Here is a 26,141-nt window from a genome sequence, read left to right on the forward strand (position 1 = left end):
GGCTGAAAATGCGGTATAAAAATGAAGCAAATAAATAAATAATAAATAATAAATAAATCAAGGTGGCCAATTCAATTCAACAAGAGTTCTTTCTCCCACCCTGGACATTCCACAGATATATAAACCTCACTTGCCTAGTTTCCAACAAACCTCACTCCTCTGAGAATGCCTGCCATAGATGTGGTCGAAACATGAGGAGAGAATGTGTCTGTAACATGACCATACAGCCTGGAAAACTCACAGCAACCCAGTGAATCTGGGTTATGAAAGGCTTTGGCAACACATCGAATCAGTATGTCTTATGTGTGAACTCAATGTCTCTTACTCCTTAATAAATACATATAGGATTGTACTGTTGGCTGCTCATAGTGTCAGTTTAAATTTGTGTGACATTAAATCATGACTTCTGTAGGATTCAACAGGAACTGTGTGCATCTACCAGCCAGGATATAAACATGCAGTTGAATGACCTATAACCTGTAATCATAATCCCCTTAACTAGAGCTGCATGCAGCCTTCACGTTCATTCAGTTCCTCAGAATTCCTCAGAATCTCAAATTACATTTTTGTTGTATATTTTATTTTGTACAGTATTTCCAATTACCCTAACTTCAACTAAATGTCTGAAAAGGTACAAGGCAAAGGCCACAATCTAGTGATGTTCTACCATTGCAGTGCTGCTTCGAGTGGAATTGACAACAATCCTGCCCCCGCCACATTTCTCAGAGCCTCCAGTTCACCTTAAAAATTTCATTCCGGAGGACTGAAATCCCCACTGCAGCAGATTTTAGGATGTATGTTGGGCTGCAGGATGAGTGCAAGAAATCCTCAATTATTCTGGCATTGAGCTCTTGATATATATCAGTCAGGAATGTTCGTTTTAAAGGGCGAATATAATAGAATTCACAATTGAATGCACTTCCTAATGCTGTGCTTCATGCTAAAAGGGTGGTTTTCTAAAATAGTTGTTAATGTTAAAGATATTAGATAGTTATAGTTTATTTAATGCTTAGACCATAGGCCTTTCACATGCAGGGCAGACAAATGCATACATAAAAACCAGATTATAAAATACAATACAAAATATACCATCAATAAAATATCTAGATTGTTTAAGGTCATTAATTAGTGTTGGAAGACAGATCTTGCAAGTTATTTTTATGACATGTTTATATGTAAATCCAACCATACCACATTTCCTGCCTTTAAACCAAATAGGTTGATTATAAATATAGTCCTCTCCTTCCAAGATTTTGCAATCAGTTCTTGTTCTGTGTCCTGGATTTTGCTATTCTTTACATTAAAACAGTGACTGTTAGTAACTACAAATTATTCGTAAGTCTTCCAACACTAATTAATGACCTTAAAAGATCTAGATATTTTGTTGATGCCATGTTTTATAGTGTTCTTTGACAGTTTCTTTAAACTGTCAAGCTTATTTTTATCATAATGTTTGAGGGTACATAGAACATTTGTGCTCTTAATTTAGATGTAAACAGTTTTCAGTTGCCAAATGGCTAACAGATGTATCCAAAGTTTTGACTGAATTATGTTTTTTTTTTCAGAGAGAGAAATCTATTTTCAGATCGATCTTCCATTGGAAGTTTATCTAGCGCAAATGCAGCAGGGAGAATTCAAGAGTTTCACTTCTCAGAAGATTTAAGCCCTCATGAGATACAAGAAAATATGTTTTCGCTTCAAGCGGGTATATCATTTAAAAACTACTGTATTAAGATTTGCACATGGCAATATTATATGTCCAGATAATGTTTAAAGATACTATATTTTCTGTAGGTCATAATGTAGATTTATAGATTTTCTCTCTCTGGATCTGTCTGTGTTGTAAGAGGAGCTAAAGCAGGGAAAAGAGTAAGATGATGGAAAAAGATAGCCAGCCTTCAGTGAAATACATGTTATGTTGGAGCAGGAAACCGAGTTCTAATGATTGGTTTTCAGTTTGGGTTCTCAATATCTTTTCCTTAAGTCTGATTGTTGTGAAAGTTAATCTGTGAAATGGATGTTTTACGACTGACCGTGCCAACCATGGTAGTTACGTATTTTGTTACTTCCACATCAGCTATGTGCAATGGCATCCATGACACTTGCTTGAAATTCCTTATGGGCATAAAAAAGTTAAATCATGGATTCCTAGGTGAGAGGAGAACATCATTGACACTATTTGTTTATTCACGGAGAATTTACTCATAGTAAATTGTCTAATTTGTTTTGTCAAGTGTCCTGAATGCTTCAGAAGCAGCAGGTCACCATTGTAGATAGCTTGCAAGGCCTCCTACACTGCTTAATATTTGAAAGAGCCTGTTTTCAAACCTGGTGTGTGTTTGTGTGTGTGTGTGTATGTGTATGTGTTTGTGTGTGTGTGGAAATCGAGGCAGTCCATGTAGCTTCCAAAGTGCAAAAAATTGACCCCAAACCCACTGCAATTATCCTTCCCTGATTTAGGGAAATTTTATACATTACATTAAGGAACTGAATGTGCACTTGGAGAGCTACGTGGAATCACACTACTCAATAAGCTGGCCTGCTCTGCCAACATATTGGACTACCTTCACCTTTTCATTTTCTAAATAGAGAATAGAAATGTCATGTGTGAATATTTTAGTAGTATAGTGAACAATGATTACAGCTGTACCCCATTTTAATGAAGTAGGTTTATTCCTGGGCATTACTTCTTTAACAGAAAATTTCATACCAGAGCTAGGAATAATATGGGGAAGATAGCTAAAGATTGCAAGAAAGGAGGGTAATTTAATGTGTTTCAGGAATTTCTTTATCCAAACCTAACAATGTGAACACATGAAATGGAATAGTCAGGTAGGCTTTATGTAAGCATGTACTTTTTCTGTTTTACATTCTGTAGTTGCTGGTTAGGCTTGTCTGCTCTTCCATTTTCTGTTTTACTGTCACGTATGCTTGCTCAGTAAAGGAATTTCGAGACAGCTGTTGCTTGCCTTGTCTATTTCAGACAGGAAATCACAGGTACAGCAGGACTGACTGGAGAAGTTTTATTTTTTCTGGTTTAACTTTTTGTTGTATTTTTTACTGCAGACATTCTGCTGGAACCTGATACCGAGTGTATGTGTTTCTCCAGCCCTCCTCCCAGTGTTGCTAAAAACTCACAGCTAGTCAGAGGTTAAGGAAGCAAAGGGGGCTGAGTGGTCATGAAAAGACTTTGTAAAAATGAGCTCTTTTTTGTCAGAGTCTTTGTTAACTGAGGCATGCCTATGTTTTGCAAATTTTGGCCTAAATGCAATCCTAGTTCCGAATAGAATATATTCATTGAATCAGTGGAATTTAGTAAGTTAGTACTTTAGTAAGTCCAATTGATTCAACAAATGTATTTGATTTGGGACTAGTAATTGAATTTGAATTAATGAATATATGTAGCAGACATTCCATCATTTGTAATTTTCTATAAGAAGAATTTGAGATGCATTTTTGCAATGATTTATTCTAGCTTGTTGTGCTGCGATTACTGAACTGGTTCTTAATGACACCAATGCCCACCAAGTAATTCAGGTAAGAAATCTTTTAACACCTTTAATAGTATGTTTGTTAATTTCCATTTCTTGTCATGCATACTTGTTAAGTTATGGCTGCAAAATATTCCTTTACACACATGTTTTGCTCATGTTCAAAGGGATGGTTATTGTGAAGCTAAAGGCAACATTATTTATATTGGAAAAGACTGAATAACAAGCTTTTGATTGAACTTTCAGAAAAAGAATACCACGTTAAGACATTTCAGAATAGAAATGCTAAAACAGGAATGAGTGGCTGTCAAAGATGGGGAAGGCACATTGACTCCCAGGGAGACCTCAGAGAGTCGCATCTCCCACTATACACATGAGATTTAATAGATTCATTTCACAAATTTTGTAATTAATTTTTAATATAGTAGGTTTTTTTTTCATATTTGTCTCTTCATTGTTTTCTCTAATGTGTGTTTTCTCAGGAGAATGGAGTCTATACAATAGCAAAGCTGATTTTACCTAACAAACAAAGGAATGTAGAAAAAGCTAATTTATTGCAGGTAATTATTTTTAGTTAATGTACAGACTCTTTTACTAAAAACAGCATTTAAAAAGAAATATGATTGGTTATGGTATATTCTTGTATTTTAATGGGAGAATGAGAAACCCAAACTTGTCACCCAGTTAGGAAGGAAACCAATAGTCAGACAACCAGATAATGAGAACAACAACCTTTATGAACCTTTTACACCCACTGAATTGGAAATGGCTCTCAATAAGTGTAAAAATGGCAAAGCAGCTGGCCTGGATGATCTATGCACGGAACAAATCAAGAGCATTGGCCCAAAAACAAGGTGCTGGCTGCCCAAGCCGCTGAACCACTGCATTGTGTCCTCTCAGATCCCTAAAATCTGGAGGAAAGCAAGAGTCATAGCCATTTTGAAACCAGACAAAGATTGTAGTGATCCAAAAAGCTATAGACTAATCTCCTTGCTGTGCCATCTTTAAAAAAGTTCTGGAAAGACTTATTCTGCCTAGAATTATGGAAAAAATAGACCAAATTATGATCCCAAAGCAAGCTGGTGTCAGAAAAGGAAAAAGCTGCACATCACAAGTACTGAACCTGACTTAGCAAATAGAAGATAGTTTTGAAAGGCAGCAGATTACAGGAGCAGTCTTAATTGACCTGTCAGGAACCTACAATACTGTAAATCATCACCTCCTCCTGAGAAAAATTATAACATCAATTTACCCGCTCCATAGAAAATTTGTTATGATCAGCCACTGCCAGAAGGGACAGAGAGTTTCATCTATGTTGATGATCATGCCATCACCACTCAAACAAGGAACTTTGACATTGTTGAACAGAAGCTCTCTGAAGCTTTATGTTCTCTTACTGCCTATTACAGGGAAAACTAGCTGATTCCTAATCCATCTAAAATGCAGATGTTTGCTTTTCATCATAAGAACAGACAAGCATCTTGAGCTCTGAGGATTATCTGGGAAGGAATCCCACAGGGGCATTGCAGCACACCAAAACATCTGGGAGTTAACCTGGATCGTGCTCTGACTTACAAGAAGCAGTGCTTGACTATCAGGCAAAAAGTGGGAGTTAGAAATAATATCATATGAAAGCTGACTGGTACAATATTTTCCTTACAATCCTAGGCCAACTAAACCTGTCACAATTCCTGTACAAATCAATAAAGGAAGTTTTTTGTACTGAACCCGCATTCTAATTGAATGGAATGGAATACAAATTAGTTTCAACATTTTTCGTTTCATTGGTTTAAGATGGAATTTGTGATCATCATTACTGAGATGTAGATTTTAAATAATGTGAAAAACTTAAAATAATTTTGTGGATAGTGCATACAACTGCACTGTCCACATACAACACACAAAATACAGGTTTGTGCTTTGCTGAAGTACAATAAAGTAAATCAAATAATTTATCTTTGTCATATTCTGAAGTTTATTTTAAACCCATCCGACCATTAAGCTGCTTTCATTTTGCCAACATTATAAAGAGAATTGTTTCAGCCATTTTTGTAATGTTTGCTTAAAAAAGGATTTTAAACATGAGGAGGGGAGGATAGACTTGGAAGTTCCAGCAAACTCATCTGGTATTAACAATTTTTACCATCATGCATTCAGTTAAAACTAAGGATGATGTATTTCAGACTTGTTGCTAAAACACGTTTATTCCTTTACTTTTTAAAAGACACCAGGCTTTCAATCTGTTTTGCCTCCCATCTTCTCTTAATTAAAAAGGAAACGCATTTTTTATACTTTTATAAAAAGAATGTATGCTTATAAATTTTGTTAAAGTATATAAAAAAAGGAAACGAAATGAAGTTTGCATGGAATTATCTGAAATATGTATATTTCCATTATTCCAGTGTTATGCCTTCAGAGCCTTGAGATTTCTTTTCAGTATGGAAAGGAATAGGCATCTCTTCAAAAGGTATGCAGGTGAATCAATGGGAGAGTTTCTTTCCTTCTTTCTTTCTTTATATATATATATCCTGCTTTATCTCTCAATACAGAGACCCAAAGCAGCTCACAATCAAAAACATTACAACTTAAAATATGCAAACATACAATAATAAAACAGTATATCATTATATATTATTATATATTATCAGTAGTTTAATATATTGTTATTACTAATATTATTATTATACAAGGGTGGGTCAATTTTTTTTCCTCCTGTGTCATAAAAATGTTATGAATTAACATATAACAGCAGAAGTTGCTACAGATCATAGCCCGAACAATCCTCTATACAAAATGAACGTTCAGCATAGTCACCATCAATTTGTACACATTTGTGGCATTGTTTAACCCAGGTATCAAAACCATTTTGGAAAAATTTAGGGCCTTGTTTTGTGACCTATGATTTTAAAGCTGTTTTAACACCATTCAAGTCATTAAATCTGAAACCATGTAGGTTGTCTTTCAGAGGTCCAAACAGGGAAAAGTCAAAAGGGGCCAGCTTTACAATCTTTACAGCTTTATAATCATGGGTCACAAAGCAAAACCCTGTTTTTTTCCAAAACGGTTTTGATGCCTGGGATAACCAGTGCTGCAAGTGTGAATAAATTGATAGTGACTATATTGAATGATAGTTTTGCATGGAGGATAGTTGAGGCTATGATCTGTATCAGCTTCTGCTGTTATATGTTCATAATGTTTTTATGAAACAGGAGGCAAAACTTTTTGACCCAACCTTGTATATTATTATATTGTAGTATTATTAGTATTATATTAAATTATATGATAATATTATCAATATTATATATATATATACAATATATTATTAGCATAGCACAATATTAGTATTATATATTACTATATTGCACTATACCACTATACTGCAATATTATTAGTAATATTACATATAATGTAATATACAATTATTATATTATTATATATTATATTGTACTATATTATTATGTCACAATGTATATAATACACTATCAGTATATTATACTATTAATATTATATAATATATTGTACAATATCATAAGTTGTAGTATATTTAATATTTTATATTACAACATTATTAATATTATATATAATGTATTAGTATTATTACATTATAATGTTATTATTTCTATGTATTATTATATTGTATATCTTGAGAGGCTCCCAAATGATGTTGCAGGAGACACGATGGAGATGTGTCTTCCTGGCTGCCCCCTCTTCACTCTATTATGCTCTAAAAATATTCACTTGAGTTACAACAAAAAACTACAGGTTAATATGTTGGATTACCCTTAGTTATAGTCAATGATTTTAAACTGTAGGAATGGAAAAATGTGTGATAAATTATTGCTATTGTCACTAGATGTCTCTGGAAAGAAAATGCAACTGTACTTAGGGACCTCATCAGATGGTTAATTCCATACATGTTCATTGCAAAATTTAATGCAGAAGCACAAATGAAATCAGAACTCTGACTAAAATATGTAGGTGTGTGTAGGTACATTAATATGTAGGTGTGTGTAGGTACATTATTTCCAGTGGTTTTGCAATTTGATCTAAAGCTATCATTGTGGTCAGGTGAATTTAATGAAAACAAAAACCAAGACAGTGGGGTTGTTGTAGGTTTTTTGGGCTATATGGCCATGTTCTAGAACATTTATTTATTTATTTATTCTAGAACATGGCCATATAACCCCAAAAACCTACAACAATCCAGTAATTCCAGCCATGAAAGCCTTCAACAATACATTAAAACCAAGACAATTTAATATTTAGGTGCTCTGCCCAAAGGATGCATCTAATCAACATTGTTTGGACACATTCTCCACTGTTTTATACATCCTCATGCTTTCTAAGCCTGGAATGGAATACAGTGAGAATGTTCAAAGGTTACAGACTTTGAAATCATGATCTAAAGGCTAGGCAACTGTCAAAGTTAGGAAGTTGCATTGGCTTCCCAGGAAACTTTATTATTATTATTATTATTATTATTATTAACTTTATTTGTACCCCGCTAGCATCTCCCGAAGGACTCGATGCGGCTTACACAGGCCGAAGCCTCAGAACACAATACAATAGAGAACATAACACAACAATAGCAAAGCAAATCAAAACAATAAGCAAAATAACGACAATGGCAGTACATCAAGACATTATTAAAAACTGGTTCGGCCGGCGCACTGGGGTACAAGGGTTAAAAGTGCTGAAATGGCAGGAGGCACGTATGTTCCACTTTATTAGAGGAGTCTGATTTAATCAGCTTTTATTTATTTATTTATTTATTTGATGCACTTATTAACCGCCATTCTCAGCCCATAACTGTCCTCTAAAGACAGTTTAATATATTGCTAAAATGTTTATAATCTTTTTTTAAAAAGTTATTTTGTCCTAAGAACATTTGTCTAACATGAAGAATTTATTAAATTAAGTAAAAGTATGTATTCTTTCCAATATGGAAATCATAATTGGATGTGCAAATTTACATTTCTGTAGACTCTTCCCTACAGACCTGTTTGAGAGTTTCATTGATGTTGGACATTATGTTCGTGAAATCAGTGCTTATGAAGATCTGGTCTTTAAGCTAAATGCATTACTGGTAAGTAGGAAATACTTGGTGGTTGTTTTTGTTCTAAGAAGTCCTTAGAGATATCTGTCATTTTCCTGCTGTCAAGGGACACAATCCTTCATGCTAGATCTAACTGCTTCTTCCTGCTTCACAGTCCGGGCTTTCAATTTGCTGGTCAGCCTTACCACCATAAGATGGAGGGCCAGTCGGGCCAGTTCCATCCTGCCTCCATTTGGATAAGGACAGGGATTTTAGTGCTCTAGCGATAACTTCATTTAGACATTGTTTGTGGAGGAATTTTCTTTGCGACCAAGGGCTTGTATATACCTTGGCAATTACCATCTTTGTGGAATTGGTGTGCCTAAGAGCCATTGAGACTTCAGCACCCTAACGGGGATAGTTCTTTCTCTTTTCCCTTTAGTCTTTACCATAGGGATGGCTGTTGTTGGTGATGACAAGTACACACAGCCCTGATTTCTACTCTGAGTCAGTTATGGAAGGCATGATGGAAGTGATGTGCGTAGGACATGCTGAAGAATCAGAATAGTAGACCCTTGTTCAGGGTCTAGAAGCAGGTTCACCATGAACACAGTGTCCTGTTTTAATTTGATTTTAAAATTCCAGTTTCAACAAAAAAAATTATGCAGTCGTGTTCCCCCCCCTCCCCCCGCCATTCTTCTTGAAAAAGAAGGGGAATCACAACTTCAAATAATAAGAAGAACTTTTGGTACAGTTAATAACAAATTGTTTTATTGTACAAGCCCGAGGCAATAAGAAAAAGACACAAAATGCACAGAATAATACCCTCAGGGCAAACAAGAAACAGAAGACACCAAACAAAGGCCATCATCATGTTCACAAACAATAATAAAATAGTTCCTTTGTTGTACTCTTGTTGTAAAAGATTTATTGGTTGATTTGAAAACTGAGAAGGGAAATAAAGGAGAAGGTGGTATGTAATTGGCCCTCACTATTTTGACTTCTGTAAATTAGAATGTATAAGCAAGTTAAATCAGTATTTTAACCAATTTTGTAACTAGGAGGATGATGTCAAGCAAATTGCTGAAAATATTGAAAACATTAATCAGAACAAAGCACCTACAAAATACATAGGCATCTATGCAATTTTGGACCATCTTGGCAGTGGCGGTTTTGGAAGTGTTTACAAGGTAAAATTGTCTTTGATATATTTAAACATTTCAGGTTATTGATATTCTTGTTTTGATCTCCATATATGTTGATACTGCAAATTGGTTGTACTATTTTTTTTCTATCAATAAACTTGGGTCTTATGTCTGAATAATATTTTTTCCATTAAAAAGTAGCATTTCTTGAGAACACTGGAATAATAGAATGATAATAGGATGTGGTGAGATGCTGCCATTTCAAAACTCAACCTAGGCATGAGCTCACTGTGTTCCTTTTGGAAGCCATAGTTCCCTTATCCAGGTTTGCTGTAAGTGCCATCTTATAGTTCTACTCAAATAATTCTTAAGCTAACAAATGCCATGCATGTCAAATGAGTTGCAATACAACACAATACATACTATAGAGTTTTATTTCAGCCTTTGCTTAAATCTGGATCAGTCGTAGATATTCCTCATTTCTACTTTCTGTTGTGATATTATTTCAAATATCCTTTGATGTCAAAATACTTTCATTGCACCATTGGGGCTTAAGAACTTTAAGGTGATTATTAGATATTGAGAGAAACATGATTTTAGGTATAGCCATAGAGTAATTTCCGGTCCCAATTCAAGGTGCAGGTGATCACCTACATAGCCCTAAACGGTTCAGGACCTGCCTACCTTCATGATCACTTCTTATGAGCCAGCACGTATCCTGAGATCATCGGGGAGGCTCTGTCTCAAGCGCGGTTGGTGGGGATGAGAGAGAGGGCCTTCTCAGTGGTGGTCCCCCAGCTTTGGAACTCCCTCCCTAGGAAGATAAGACAGGCCCCAACCTTGTCCTCCTTCCAGAGAGAATTAAAAACCTGGATGTTCGGTTGTGCCTTTGATTAGGCAGTTTCGCTAGAGCATTATCTTGACCCACTCTAAATCCTGCACTTTATTCCGGCCTTCCTATTGGTTCCTCGTCATTTTGCTTAGGTTATGCCCTAGTCCCTGTACATTTGATCTCTAGTCCCTGTACATTTGATCTCTAGTCCCTGTACATTTGATCTCCGCACTTTCCATTGGCCCCTTTAAGAAATTATTGCACTCATTGTGCCTGATACCAGCTATGACTTTTACCTCAGACACATTGTTTTTATAATTGTGTTTTGTTTTATTATTTTGTTTGATTGGTTTTAATGTGTTTTATTTTATCTGCAATTTTCGGGCTCATTCCCTTTGTAAGCCGCCCCGAGTCCATGTGGGGAGATGGTGGCGGGGTATAAAAATAAAGTTACTTATTTACTTACTTAATTTTAACAAAATAATAGTATGTATTTCCCTTCATGTTCTGTTCACTGTTGTTCATACCCATGCTTGTTTTTCCTTGTTAAAAGGTTAGAAAACATGGTAGCCAAAACCTTCTAGCAATGAAAGAAATCAGTTTACACAATCCAGCATTTGGTAAGGATAAAAAAGACAGAGACAGCAGTGTGAAGAACATTGTCTCCGAATTAACCATAATTAAAGAACAGGTGAGTCCTGAAGAAGAGGTGGAAATATATTTCAGAGAAATCAGTGATGTTTTGCCCTAAGTAAATGGGTTTGGGATTTTTGATGTCAAACAGAAGGTAATTGTGCTTTGATGAGCCTGTCTTATGTTGAGTCACTTTACCGATCTACTGTAGCTATCTTAGAACTATCAATTCAAACTGGCAATACTGCCTGTCTAGTGTTTCACAAAATAGTCATTCCTTGCTCTGCTTGCAGAGTCCTCATATTCTCTCATGGGCTTGCATCCAGTTCTTCTCCAGCCCATCTCTGCTTAGCTTCTAAAATCAGGTGAGATCAGGTTGATGGATACTGTTCCTAGATTTTGCCCATAATATCCATGCCACAGATAGATAATGACAGTGGCTATAGCTGCAACTCTGTGTGATTCTCTTTCATATCACTGAATTGAATGGTAGTTAGCACCCTTCCCCACCCACTGCCTATCCATAACCATCTCCTTGGAAAGTTCAGAGAGCAAGCTAGAAATAGTGCACATTGCCTAGGGCCCTTATAAACTGGATATTATCCTTTGTTGAATTGAATAAATATTAGTAATTTATTAAATGTGGTATCAATATTATTTTCATGCGCACTCCAATATCCCATAGATACACTATAAGTCTAGAAATTTTAGTCAAAAATTGACTCAAAATATGTTGGTCAGCTTCTCCACATGTCAATGTAAGTACTGTATCTTGAATCTTACCCTTTTCTCTGAGTAGAATGGCAAAAGGTGAGAGCTTAGTCCATCCCAGGACAATCTGAAAGAAGCACTGATCCAATACTCAATCCTCAATGGCTTTTTCTGAGCTTTTTAAAGATCCATGGGAAAATGTCAGCCATGACTGGTTCTTTAGCATTGTTTTCCTAAGGTCCACCCTTTACATTTTTGTTGCCCACATCTAAACTTTACCCCCAGCTTTGCCATGGGTGATAACAAAATTCATAATTTTGGCCCCCAATCACATCCTTGATTTATATATCAGGTCAACTTATACACAAGTATATATGGTAGTTGATTTTAAATATACCTCCAGCAATAGTGATCACTTACAATTGTATATGTTCATGTTTGTAATGTCCTCAAGGACTTCACTGTCCATTTCTATGGAGGAAGAGGGTCCCGGACTTGGAAAAAAGGTCCATATAGTGATGACTCATCTTCTGGAAAGAACGATGAAAGCCAGTTCCATATATGTTACAGATGTGGATTGGGGTTTTCATTATAGTCTAAATGAATATTAATAAATGTAAAGATTGAATAGGAAGATCTTAAAATTATGTGCAATTTTTGACAATTCTCATTGGCCAATGCAATGATCACAAGAGAACAATGCACTAAAAGCCAATCTGTTTTGTTGTAACAGTTCCTCAGGTTTGAAATTCAATTAGAACAAGGGTTTTTTTTTAAGCTGATAGTAACTTGGCTCTTTATTTTAATACATCTATACGTCTTCTATGTGTTTTCAATTGAGCTAGTTGATTTATTTGGAATTGTTAATGCCATTGTGGAAAGAGTTGTAGCCTAATGGAACAACAACAACAACAGGACTAGTAGTAATGTAAAATTACTTACAATTACTTCAGGTTCCTACTTACCTTGGTTTAGAAAAGATAAATATTTTGCAATATCTTCCCACAATATTACATTTCAAAGAGCATTTTCTGGGAGGGTTTTTCAGGAGGAGCATAAATGACCTAAGCACAACTGATTGTTGACTCATATCTAGTTTAACATATAAAGATGGAAGAAGAGGTATGAGCTAAGAAACATGTCTCATTTTAATATGAGTTGCCTATAGGATTCAATTATTGGCAGTTATTTTTATTTCTAGCATAGATACTCATATTAGTTTATGAAACTCATATATATAATGTGTTTAAGTATGTATATTTATATAGTTCCTATGGTCACAGTATATTTACAGCTGACAAGAGATTTCTGTTATTTTCGTATAAAACCTGAATTTCCTAGTTGTGCTTTTTAACCAAGTGCACAATAGAAAATAATTAAACGAAAATTGCAGCTTTGTATTCCCCTCACCTAATCTTTAAGTAGAACCATAGATGTTCCATCCTTCTAGTGGAACACTTGATCCTGAAATACATTGTCTCAGGGGCAACTTTTACGAGGATCCTGACACCATGTTTGAGTAACATTTTGTATGGTACAGGGACTATTTAAGAGACATAGCAACATCAACTCATTATTTAGTGTGTGTGGATATTATTTTCTGAAAGATCAAGCCAGAATAGTTTGGGAAAAATTGGCACCATTTACACCTTGAGTCCAAGCAGTTATGGTTGCTTTGTTTATTTTCTGGCTCTAGACACAATATAGTTTATTTGTTTTCTCTTACGTAGCCCTGCATAACCAGAAGGAGAGTATTTCTAAAAATAGAAAGAACTTTTAGATACAAACAAAAACATGTATCTGGACCTATACCTGTCAAAGCAAAAATATTCATTCTACAGATCATTCCCCCTCCTCCATGCTAACGTAAAACACTAGCATATTGATGTAAACCCAGTCCCAACCTGTACACTTGGTTTGCTCTTGCCTTGGAGGAAATTGGATTATTTACTTTGAAGACTGAGATGTTTAGAAGTGTGGCAACATGATATTTAGCACAGATTTGTTAGACACTATTGCCAGCAAGTTTCACCAAAATTACAAGTAGAATTTTACTTATTTTGAACTAAGTTCTTTAAACATAATATAACTTTCTTTCCCCCAAATCAGATTAGTTAAACTCAAAATGCTGTAATTGTGAACAGGATTCTGCTACGTAGCTGCACTTTGCAGATGTTATAAATGTCAATGTATGTGTTTCATTTCAAGTCTTTTACACTAGTAGTAATCTGCTATGTAGGGTGGCTAATTACAATCTACTGCAGTGTTTTCCTGGGATAGCAGTTAAATTACAAAGAAAAACTTATAAAAAGAGAGAAATTAATTTAAAGATCTAAATTAAAAAGGTAATATCTCTGCTGGGTGTGAACAGCGGACTTTCTAATCCACTATTCTTCCCAGGGAATGCAGTTGACTTATGCCTGGATTGAATTGTGGACTAGATAGCTCTTTTGGTTTAATTATATATATATATATATATATATATATATATATATATTAAATAATTGTTATCAATTAATGAGAGGTAGTTGTATATTTATAGGCAATACAGAAAAGATGAGATTCAGTGTTGTATTCCTCATGGTTCTTGTTACAATGCCTTTGATGTTAGCACAATGTGAAAGGTTATGATGATGATCACAATCCTAGCAATAGCTTCCACTTAGAGGAACTTGCAATACCTTCCGCTTAGAGGAACATTCTAAAACAACATAGAAATGAATGTTCCATTTAACCTTAACTGTATACATTATTTTTATTGTAGCTTTATCATCCTAATGTGGTACGATATTACAGAACATTCTTAGAAAGTAAGTATAAACTTACAGGGCTACATTCTGCAGCTAATGTGTTAAATAAGGGAGCTATATGAAGATAATGATCCTGTGCATTTTCTCTCTTAATCAAGATTGTGATATTTAATGTAGAGTCCCTACATTAGGAGACTTTGGATAATTTGACTAAGTTTTAGATTTTTAAAATTTGGTACTCATTTTCAAGGAAGTAAACACTCAGTAGATGTTACTTCTCATTGAGTGTCTTTGAGATTGCTTTAGTTAAGTTTGAAAAGAGAAAATGATACGCTAGAGATTCCAGAAGATCTAATGTGTTTGTAGGTCAGATTATTTCAGTTTGGAAAATGCAGAGTTTTTCTTTCCCAGATGATCACATCATAGTTCACATTACTGGCACTTTTAGCATTTGTCAACAACTTTGTCCCTCATGAATAGACTGCAGATAAATAGTAACAGAGATTGAGACATCCAATGTAGGCTGAATCTTCATTGTGTTGGAGACTTCAGTAAATTACAGATTCTGTTAATGTATCAACCATCTGACAGATCTGAGCTGATGTAGTTCTGTGTTGGAGCCCAAATTTGTTTTCTTGGATAGCTTCAATGTAAAAGCTGAAGCCAGGTCAGGACCCTTTTCGTTTGTTAATTGCAATGGGTCTGTTCCAGCCTAACCCATCATTCAATGCATCTGGTAGATACACTGTTGTGCCCAGGAGGTTCTGTTCTGAAAGACATGATTGTAATCATTTAATAGTTTCATTTGAACACATAGATCACAATGTTGTATTTTTTTTGGTCAAAACCCCTAAGACTAATTAGTCTTTCATCACAATCATTTATCAAAGTAGACTCCAAGGTTTTTAGAAGGCATACCAAAATAATGTTACCTAGCCATCCACTGGTCAAGGAAATTGAGTATTTTGTTGCCATTGCAGTTTCATTTTCTTATGCATAGATGACAAGCTGTACATAGTCATGGAGCTCATTGAAGGGGCACCACTGGGAGAACATTTTCACTCTTTGAAAGAGAAGCAACAACACTTTACAGAAGAAAGGATATGGAATATATTCATTCAGGTAAGAATTTGTTTATCTTTATTTACTTTCCTATGTATATTTTCAGAGATACTGAGGGCTCTTCCAGACTGGGCTTAAACCCACTACAAAGCAGGTTTAAGAAACCAGTTTCATCGTGGATTTAAGTCCCCATGCCCCTTGCTAAAAACCTGGGCTTTCTGGTTGTGGTGGTGGTGGGGGGGGGGGGGGGGTTCTATATCAGCGCAGTAACTACCACACTGACATGGGGCCACTGCAATGAGGTGTCCTCTTTATAAGACCACATCTATTATTTATTTATTTTATTTATATCCTGCCCTTCTCATTGAAGAGAACTCAGGGCGACTCACAACAAAGGCACAATTCAATGCCTTGAACACATATCAATATAAAAACAACATCTATAATATAAATCTGTAAGGGGCGTCGTACGGAGCCGTATAACTCCACAACCCCCCAACGAAACTGAACCAGAATTGCCATGCCCCTAGGACAACCCACTCGGTACAAACTAATGTACTCCAAATTAAAAAAAAAACACCACAACAACGACAAAAACACCGCAAAACAACTGAACATGCGCACTGGCGCAAACTCCCCGGCACGCGCGCACGCACGGCCCCTCCCCCCCTCCCCCCGCGCGGCACACACACACGTGCGCGGTGCAAACTCCCCGCCACGCGCGCACGCGCCGCCCCTCACCCCCCCCCGCGTGGCACACACAAAGGGGTGGGGTGAAGGGAGGGGGCGTGTCTAACCGGAGAGGGAGGGAGGAGGGAAGGAGTGAGTCACGGAGGAAAGGGGTGGGGCGAAGGGAGGAGGCGTGTCTTCAAATTCGCCCCCTCCCTTCTCCCCACCCCTTCCCTCCCTGAGTCACTCCTTCCCTCCTCCCCCCCCTCCGGAAAGACACGCCCCCTCCCTTCGCCCCACCCCTTCCCTCCCTGATTGACTCCTGGAAGGAAAGGGGTGGGGCGAAGGGAGGGGGCGTGTCTTTCCGGAGGGGGGGGGAGGAGGGAAGGAGTGACTCAGGGAGGGAAGGGGTGGGGAGAAGGGAGGGGGCGACTTGGAAGACAACAATGATGGATCCGGACCAAAGCATTCAATACGCCCAAATATCCACACAGATGGAGTTTGAGGGAAATAGACCTTGACATTTGGGAGTTGTAGTCACTGGGATTCAGAGTTTACCAAGACTCAAAGAGCATCCTGAGCCCCACCAACGACAGAATTGGGGCAAACATGCCACACTGAACCCCCATGACCAACAGAAGGTACTCAAGTTTACACACAAGCATAAAGAAGGGGGAGGAAGGAGGGATGCCAGAGAGAGAGAGAGAGAGAGAGAGAGAGAGAAAGAGGGGAAAGGAAGGAGTGTGAGAGAGAGAAAGAGGGAAAGAGGGCGAGCGAAGGAAGGAAGAGAGGCCAGGCAGAGACTTAAAACTCTTACTAAAGGCCACAGCAACGCGTGGCAGGGCACAGCTAGTATATAATAAAATCACATAATTAAAACACATCAATTAAAACAAATAGTTAAAATCTAGCCTTCTTTCCAGCCACTGTGATTAAGACTCTTTAGCATCTTTTGCTAATTAATTTGATGGAAGAGAGACATTATTTGTTTGATTGATGGTTGTTGTTTTAATTTCATCCAGCATTTGCAACCATTCTTTCCATGGTCTGTGGTTTTCATGCTTCATTATAAGGTGGATTCTTCTCCCATATTAGGATGTAAGCTACCATGTAGTTAGCAGATGTAGGTGATACTGTGATCTCTTTAACATTTTTTTAAATTGTAAAGCTCTGCTTAGCTCTCCGATATTTGCACAAAGAGAAGAGGATTGTCCATCGAGACCTAACTCCAAACAACATCATGCTGGGAGATAAGGATAAAGTAACAATCAGTAAGTTAAATTTCACAGCACTAGTAGATTTGCCACAGTGAAGTCAGAATAAATTGAAACATTGTTTCCAGTGATTATTTGCAAATAAAATAGTTCATTTTTAATAATACTGTACTGTACAGTAAAGTGTGCTGTGTATATATTTTCATACCATCATCCCTCTTTTGGTTCAACTCTTACAAATTATTTGCTGCCATCTCTGCTGCTGCCTTATGCCATTTTAAATAGAGAATTTGATAACAGTGGTGTCTATCTTGAGGAGGAAGTATGAGGAGAGGGAGGACATGTACATGGGTGTTTTTGTGCATTTCCTCACTCGGGTGGGGGAAGAGGATGGGATGTGAGAGCGTGAGGAGGGAGGCGTGCACATGCATTTCCTTGTGTACACACTGGCTTCCTTCCAGCTCAAGTGAGTCAGTGAGTGAAGAAGCAGGTAAAAGTATACATGACTGGGCCTAGCCTCCTCGCAAGTACAGGAATTTTTGATGCATGTTAAATATAGTTTTGCCACCCTAGAGGTATTCACTGTTTTTCCACTTTTGGGGGGGATCCTGTGCTCATAACCCCCACAAATGTGGAGGGGTGACTTTTTAGTATGCTATTTAAAGTATTTTTAAAACAATATTCATGACTGACTTCTGTTCTATATTTAAATACACTTCTAAACCAGGTGTTTCCAATTTTTTCACCTTTTTGCATGACGACAGCAATTTGCCATTTATTATTTTTGGAAAAGAGGAAATGCAAAGGGGCTTTGAGCGCATATAGCATTTATTCACCTATTCAGCAGTCCATTGAGCCATGTCTGACTTAACAGGCCCAGTTAATCAATTAGATCAGTGGTTCTCAACTTGTGGGTCCCCAGATGTTTTGGCCTTCAACTCTCAGAAATCCCATCAGCTGGTAAACTGGCTAGGATTTCTGGGAGATGAAGGCCAAACCACCTGTAAACCCACAGGTTGAGAATCACTGAGTTAGATAATTTGGAGGACTCCTTGTAACCAATCCTACTTAACATCATGGTCCATGAATTGCTGGCAGTCCATGATGAGATTACAGAAAAGAAAGAAATAGCTGTAATAAATGGGCATAAATGGGAGTACTGGTCCCTGCACATATTGGGGTTTCCAACATCAGATAGTTTAAAAAGCATTGCTCTGAACTATCCATTAATGTTTATTGTGCTCAAATGGCAAGGCAGGGATGTCATCTGCACCAGCTTATGATCATTTTTTGCATTTTTTAAACCTTTAATTCATTCATCAATTGATTTACAAAAATATAAATAATAACCTTCTTTGGATGGCATGCCATTACAAAATGTCTTTACATTAGCTTTTACTTAAGATGTTTTATTTTGAGTTATTATGAACCAGGGTTGGCTGAACACCCCATCTGAACCCCGAGCCCATTTCTACAGCTCATTAATTGCTAGCTTATAGAGAGACCTACTGAATTGCTTTCCCCACCCCTTAAGTTACAAATGTGGCTATGCTGTGTGTAGGGGACCCTCCACAATTTGGTGTGAGACATATGTGGCCCTTAGACTTTGGGAAGATCTCCACTCTTCATTCTAGATGATATGGTGGTCCCCATTTTCTCTTTTTTATATATAACTGATTTTTATTAAGGAAAACATAGTTTTTTACATACTTAAAAAGGAAAAGAGTTTTGAGTGTTTAGGGTATCGGGAATGGGAAAGGTTAATGGGATAAGGTAGTGCAGGGAATGGAGATAAAGGCAGGAAGAAAAAGAAAGGGTAGGTTAAGGGTAGGGGTGGGGGTAGAAAATTGTCTTCCAATCCAGCAAGCACGGAGAATGATATCAGTCTTTATTTTTGTTTGTTTATATGATTGATTGTGCCCTTTATTCAGAGCAGTTTAGCTTCAGCTCCTGCAGAAATTCTTTTAATGGGGGATGGTCCCCATTTTCTCAGTTATACATATGGAAAAGATTATTCAGACCAATTAATGCCATCATTACTTTAACATTTTTTTTAGAAGACATGGCTGCCTAAAACTGAAGCTCGTTTTGGTCTGAGTGTATTTACTATTTGATAGGTCAATTGTCAAATGTGAAATAGATGGGAGACAGTTATAAGGGATCTATGCCAAAACGTAGCCCAGTTGCTGACATGCATTCAGAGATCTAGTTCAGATGTCACAACAGCTAAATACAGTGAGGAAACACCCACTTGCAGTTTGCAAATAGGATGCTTTATACAGTTGAGTGCACCTTCTGAAAGTACAAAAGGCAAATCATCCCAATGGAGGAGCCAAGTGGAGCAGTTGAGCAGTGTTCATTGTGATGCTGACTCTTTCTCAATAAGTCAACATATCTAAGAACGTGCAAGTTTGGATAGTATGTTTTAATACTTGTTAGACATGCCTTTCCTAGATAAATGGGAAATAACTGGGCCTACTCATTCAGTTTGCACTGCAAGTGAAAATAAAACCTGTAGTGTTATCTTCATACATATAATTAAGCAGAAGGAAGTTGAATGCAGTAGTCTTCATTGTTATTGCAAATTAGAAACTTAATAATTCTTCATTCAATTAGTTTGCTGTTTGGAGTAGGGCCATGTATCTTTGGAAGACAGGCATACGATTCAGTTTAGTGGGCTGTAATAATGATGTTTTAGATGAAGAACAAATAAGCACTATGTGGGTGGGGGAAGCATTTAGCTTTGTTTCCTTTGGGGCAGAAGATCTTTCTTAATGTTTCCCATTCTCATTTGGGTTTCATGAATAATTAAATAGTGTCATTATGAGTTTCTGAGCATGTGTTTAAGTAACTGCAGCTATGCTACAAAACACTTTGAAAGACAAGGCTGAATCACATTAACGTCTAAATAAACATAAACTGGAATTGAACTGGGGATGCTTTGCCTTGTCTTATATGTCATTAGAAGATGTAGAGGGACATTAAAGGCAGTAGGCTGGATTTGATATAATTAAATATATTTTGAGGTTACCATGCTGTGTTGATGTACTTTTTATTTGAGAAGTCAATAAACATTCAGGCGTCTTTCATGATCACTGAAACTGTGAGCTATTCATCAGCACCTTAACCAATTTGTACTTCATTTGCATTCAAAGTCAGTAGGTGTTTGGGCAGAACATAATAATCTTGGATAGTAGACCTTTTTATTTCTTCTTGTTATCATAGTCAGGTGGAGTTATACAAGTACTGGACGAGTATCTGGATGTTATGATGCACTGGATGAAAGTTAGGCAATTAAAGCTGAATTATAGATAGATTCTCTAGATTCATGGTTTTCTGATATAGGAGCTGTGTGAACAGCCTATGTTTGGATGATATTACACACCTCCTGAGGAAGCAAATACAAAGCTTTGAGAGTATTCATGGAGCCATCTTTATCATTGAAGGCCCTGGTGGACTCTGTGACTTGGGTTGCTTGGGGATAGTTTGGAGTGGCTTTCCAATTGTGTCATATCCTGTGCAGGGATAACTTAGCTGAAATCAATCTTTTGACATACTTGAATCTGAGAGAGAGACACACACAGTTCAGACTACCGTTTAATAAACAAGGCTTTTGGCTATTATCTTCCCTTCTTTGCTCAGCCAGACCAGGAGATCTAGTCTGTTATCCGAATGAGGAAACTTTCATAGCTAGCTTTGTAGCAACTCCAGGATATTAAACCCAGTTTAAAGTATACTTAATATCCTAGTATGTTCTGAAGCAAATAACCCTTGTTTCCCGACTTGGACAACAATTCACAAAACAGTAATATATGTACCCATCCCTCATGTTTGGGCTGCAAGCTAAACATTTTGTTCAGTAACTAAAGCTATCTTTTAGCTATGATGCTGCTACCTTTAATTTTAAGAGTTTTACATTTGAATTATTATTTTTTAAAATTTGGATTGGGTATAATTCGCATTTTTGGCTTATTTTATATATAACAAGCTACTTAGAGGTTTTGGGGGACAACAGTTGGGAGTAAAGTATTAGATAAACATTAAATAAACGAATAACTGTATGTTCCTGTTAGTTTCTGACCATACAGAGGGCCAAATTTGAATCATGTATCCATGGCCTATTTTGTGTTTTTCATTCCCTGACATATTTTCTAGAAAAAAAATAAGTATTTTAATGTCATGTATTATACAGAATTATACATTGTCTTACTGCATGGTGTTTAAAATTCTTCTGATTTAAGTATTGCATATATATATAGTCATAAATACATTAAGTAAACTCCTACAAAATTAAAACAAGTACCAGGACTGAAATTGTAAGTCGGGTATATGTCGTAATTATGCATTAGCCAAAAAAAATCTTAAGTATAGTATTTTTATATGCTGTTTAAATTTTCTAAGGGCCTTATTATAGCTTTTACATATTTAATGTTAGTATTGGGAATTATTTTCATGCTGATTTAGTAGAGCTCACTTTTCAGTAATGTGCATATAATTAGCAGGCATCTCTCTGGGGCATACTGGTTCTGAGTGCTAAATTTTAATACCATGTGCTGGTATGGATCGGAATTTCAGTTGTTTTTTTGCCTGACAGTTCAGAGGCATTGGATGCTTATATTAATATGTAAAGTACAGTTCACATAGTGTTATGGATTTAAATTTTTCTTCTGAACAACTCGCATGAATGCATTAACCATATGAGACAGACAAGAACTAAGCTGTGTATTGTTTAGAGTGTCTTTGCAAACTATATACCTACTGTTTTTGTGCTGCAGATATGATTGAATTATTGTCACAGATAAGAATTGCTATCTGTAAAAGCTTTTTCAGGTGTTCAGAGGAGCGATACATGTGCAGGTTGTATGGAAAGCTATCAAACAAACAAGAAGTCATGCCAACTTTGTACAAGAAGGCACATTATGTTCTATTTGTACATTTAAAATGCTTTCTGGAAGGATCGGTTAAAATGGACACAGGGTGTACTAAAGCAAGTAGCCACTACATGGAGCTCTTGCATTATATTTAGAATTCTCTTGCTAAGTCAGCTCCTTTCATTAAATAGTTTTTTTAATATGCTGAGAATCAATATCTATTTGAAAATATTAGCATAGAATGAAACAGAAAGATGGCAAGGCAGTGGAGTTATTCCAGTTTTTTCCACTGAATCTGGACTCTCTTACTGCATTATTAGAATTTGTAGAACAAATACCCACCACCACCCAAACCTGAAAACATTGCCTTTAAAACGTAATTACTTATCATTCTAAGACCCTCCCCAATACTTTTACTTCCCGTTTTCAGAACTAACTAAAATGTAAACAATTGTAGTTATTTTTTAAAAAACTGCTACAATCCACTGGCTTCTGGTACCAAACACACCAAAGTCACAATGAGGCCATATACCCCCCCCCCACAAATGTTTAAACCCCCTCAAATGTTTAAAAATTAAAAATCAGTGGCAGTTGCATTTTAAATACTAAAAAATTGTAATTACTTCTCAAGAAGAGTGGGGTTAGTCCCATTATTTGCAATCATTTGCAATTATTATCTAATTTGTTATTTAGCTATTCTAAAAGAAAATGAATTGCAAACAACCTTGAAAAAGCCCTACATGGTTTGGATCCAGGTTACCCACAGGATCGCCTTCTCCTGTACAATCCACCCTTTAGGAGGTCCTCTAGCAGACACTTACTCCAACCAGTCAGAGCCCGATTGGTGACCATCACTCAGAGGAATCTTTTGATTGGCTGCCCCATGACTATGGAATGACCTGCCGGAATAAAAGAGCTGTCAGAATTTAAAATGCAATTGAAGGCCCAGCTCTTCCGGCAGGTCTTCGCAGTCAACTTTCAATCTTGAGTTTTAATTTACATTCTATTGCTACTATATGTAAATTCTGTATCTATGTTTAGTGTAATTTTTTATATTTTTGTGTTTAATCTGTGTAATTTTTTGTATATATTCTATGTTCATATGTTTTTTACTTTGTTGTACCTCGCCTTGAGCCACCAGGAGAGGCAGGTAATAAATAAAACCTATTATTATTATTATTATTATTACTATTAAAGTGGACCAGAGAGGGGTTTCCATGGACATTAAAAAGCAACACACTGAGGTTAAAAATAAATACGATGTTGTTCCCATGGTTGGTGAACAGACTGGGAGATGTGACAAAACATAGTGTTCCCAGGTAGTCACTGGCCAGTGGATCTCTGAGGATGAAAAAAGGGCAAAATTACAGAGTGTTTCAAACAGCGCATTTCAGTTAGACAATTTTAAATAGATTTTTGACTGTGAGTGTAGGGAATAATGTAAGCGCAGGCAAGTTTTAAAAGTGAAAGAAGCTATGGGTCTTATGGAGTCACCAAAAAAAGAAAAAAAAGAAAAAGCAAACTAGCAAAATTAGTACTACTTTTCTTTCAATGTTGAAGAGAAATGTTGCAGCACAAAATTTCGGAAGGTCACTTCCAACCTCTACTTTGAAATTCTAGATTTCAAAATTGAGGGTAGACCTATGGTAGCAGTTCACAACTATCAACAGACTTGAAACAATGATACAGGAGCACAGACACTTTCTCAAGAAAGTGATTTGATATATTTCCCAGGGATTCATGAGACACTGGATTTATGAGCTGTTTTAAGACAATGCTTGTAGATGTACCAGCTGGGTGTCTCTGTAGTCTTGGGGAGCAAGGGTAGAACTGTAAATGTTGGTGTGATCAGGCAGACAATATGTCCACAGAGGTAAGAGTTAATTTGAATGCCAGTACTACACAAATTAATCTAAATCCCTCTGCTTCCAAAGTGAATGTAAATCCTCATACTACTCCAGCGTTCCAATACATGACCAGAGAAACGGTAAATAATGAGCTAACAACTATTTTTTCAGGGTGTAATAATCAGTTGGTACTGCATAGCAATGAATTTAGAAATATTAATCCAGTGAATTTGAACCCAAGAAATTGACACTTGCATATGAATGCAATAAATGCAATGATTTGATAAATATTATGAATTTGTATGAGAATGGGTTACAGCAACAGATGAGTTCTCAAAGAAAGGGGATATCTGGCAATAAGAGTTTAAAAAGGAAAAAGTGGAAAAGGAGAAATAGTTGTAGATGCAGACCCAATGAGGTGCTCAAAAATGCGGATCTGTCACACAGGGATGTAAGTTTTGAAACACAGGATGATTGGCAGGATATAACAATGGAGAATGATGTTATTGATGAAAGCTGCTCTTATTTCTGTAGCGATTATCCCAAGGAAAGGTTATATGGCTCTTAAGGAAGTAGATGAGAGGAGGACTGAGGTTGTCCTGAATGAAGAGCATGAAGCTTTAGCAATAAGGGCATTGGAGGTTATTCCTATGTTTGCTCAAGCAGTGATTTTATTGGTGCAAGAGACCATGGAGAGTTGGGATTTGAGTATACATGCTTTCCATAAAGTGTTGAGTAGCATTCAGAAAATTTTAGAATATGTGGCATATGTAGGACATAATTCAACTGCATTTCCTGCAAGTCATATCAATATTATACCAGTAGCAAGGAGATCACTGTAGCTGTGTCATTAGGAAGCACACTAGAAATCTAGAAATAATATGCCCTATATTTCATTCAAGAGAGAATTACTCTTTGTGGAACAAGCCTTTGAGAAAGTATAGGTAAAGAGTAAGGAGAGGAAACAGGTCATGTCTACAATGTAGAGGAAGAGTCTGGATAGAAGACAATTTTAAAAATGTTTATCTTCATTTCATGGAAAAAGAAGAGATGGTGAGCAATCAGATTTCATGTTTCAATGGCAATGTCCTCAGCTTGGTTGAACAGGAAAGTATAGTAGACAGGGTAAAGGAAGAAGATCAGCGCCCCAAAGGAGTACATCTTGATAAAGTCAGGAAGAGTACACTGGTGGGAGAAAGGTCGCTGTTTTCCAGGTACTTTCCATCAGACCAATGGGTCATTCTTTTAATGACTCAAGTGTAAAAATTATGTTCAACAAGAAACTGATAAGCAGATACTTTCTGTCTCCAGTGACAAAGAATACAGACAAAACAAGAACTAATGTTAGTAGAAAATTCTCGTCTGCTGGAAATCGGAGCAAGTGAGACATGTATTACAACTTTTGCAGCATGGGTTTCAAAAGGCTTTGAAATCAAACCCATTGAAACACCATGTTTCTGCACTGTCAGTGTTTTTTTTTAAGTTTGATGAAGTCCCACTTTCGGGATGCCCCCATTAAAAAACACCTCAAAGGAGTGCAGCAATGACATCTTGTCTAATAGTCTACTACTTTCCTGTGTGGAACTTGAATTTGGTGTTGAACAAACTTACAGGATCCTCATATGAACCAATCAGAAAGCCTCCTGTGAGAATGGTCCTATTTTAAATGGTTTACTAATTGAAACTACATCAGCAAGGAAGGTATCAGAAACTTGGCAGGTGGTTCAATAAGTCTGGATTTTGTAAATTTGAGCAGGACAGACAGGCACGTTAATTTTGGATCTTGTTCTTCTGCCAAAATGGATTAGAATGTAGGTAGTATACACTGGGTGTTAGAAAAGCTGTTAAAGTGTAGTAAAAAAAACAACTTCACAGATAACG

General features: G+C 36.6%; 1 protein-coding gene across 2 annotated transcripts in view; it reads left to right on the forward strand.

Moving 5' to 3' along the window:
• The window catches only part of NEK10 (NIMA related kinase 10), a 97,739-nt gene that overhangs the window by 20,216 nt on the left and 51,382 nt on the right, over window positions 1–26,141 (forward strand). The window contains exons 14-23 of one of the 2 annotated variants that reach the window (XM_060781896.2): window positions 1,566–1,705; window positions 3,476–3,537; window positions 3,974–4,051; window positions 5,894–5,958; window positions 8,475–8,577; window positions 9,588–9,716; window positions 11,057–11,194; window positions 14,612–14,657; window positions 15,598–15,719; window positions 17,497–17,599. In XM_060781896.2, the coding sequence (XP_060637879.2) occupies window positions 1,566–1,705; window positions 3,476–3,537; window positions 3,974–4,051; window positions 5,894–5,958; window positions 8,475–8,577; window positions 9,588–9,716; window positions 11,057–11,194; window positions 14,612–14,657; window positions 15,598–15,719; window positions 17,497–17,599 (986 nt within the window). Of the gene's footprint in view, window positions 1–1,565; window positions 1,706–3,475; window positions 3,538–3,973; window positions 4,052–5,893; window positions 5,959–8,474; window positions 8,578–9,587; window positions 9,717–11,056; window positions 11,195–14,611; window positions 14,658–15,597; window positions 15,720–17,496; window positions 17,600–26,141 lie in introns of those variants that run through there. The other variant, XM_060781897.2, reaches the window with a different exon arrangement.

This window comes from Anolis sagrei, chromosome 6, assembly GCF_037176765.1.
Source record: "Anolis sagrei isolate rAnoSag1 chromosome 6, rAnoSag1.mat, whole genome shotgun sequence".
NCBI classification, from domain to species: Eukaryota; Metazoa; Chordata; class Lepidosauria; order Squamata; family Dactyloidae; genus Anolis; species Anolis sagrei.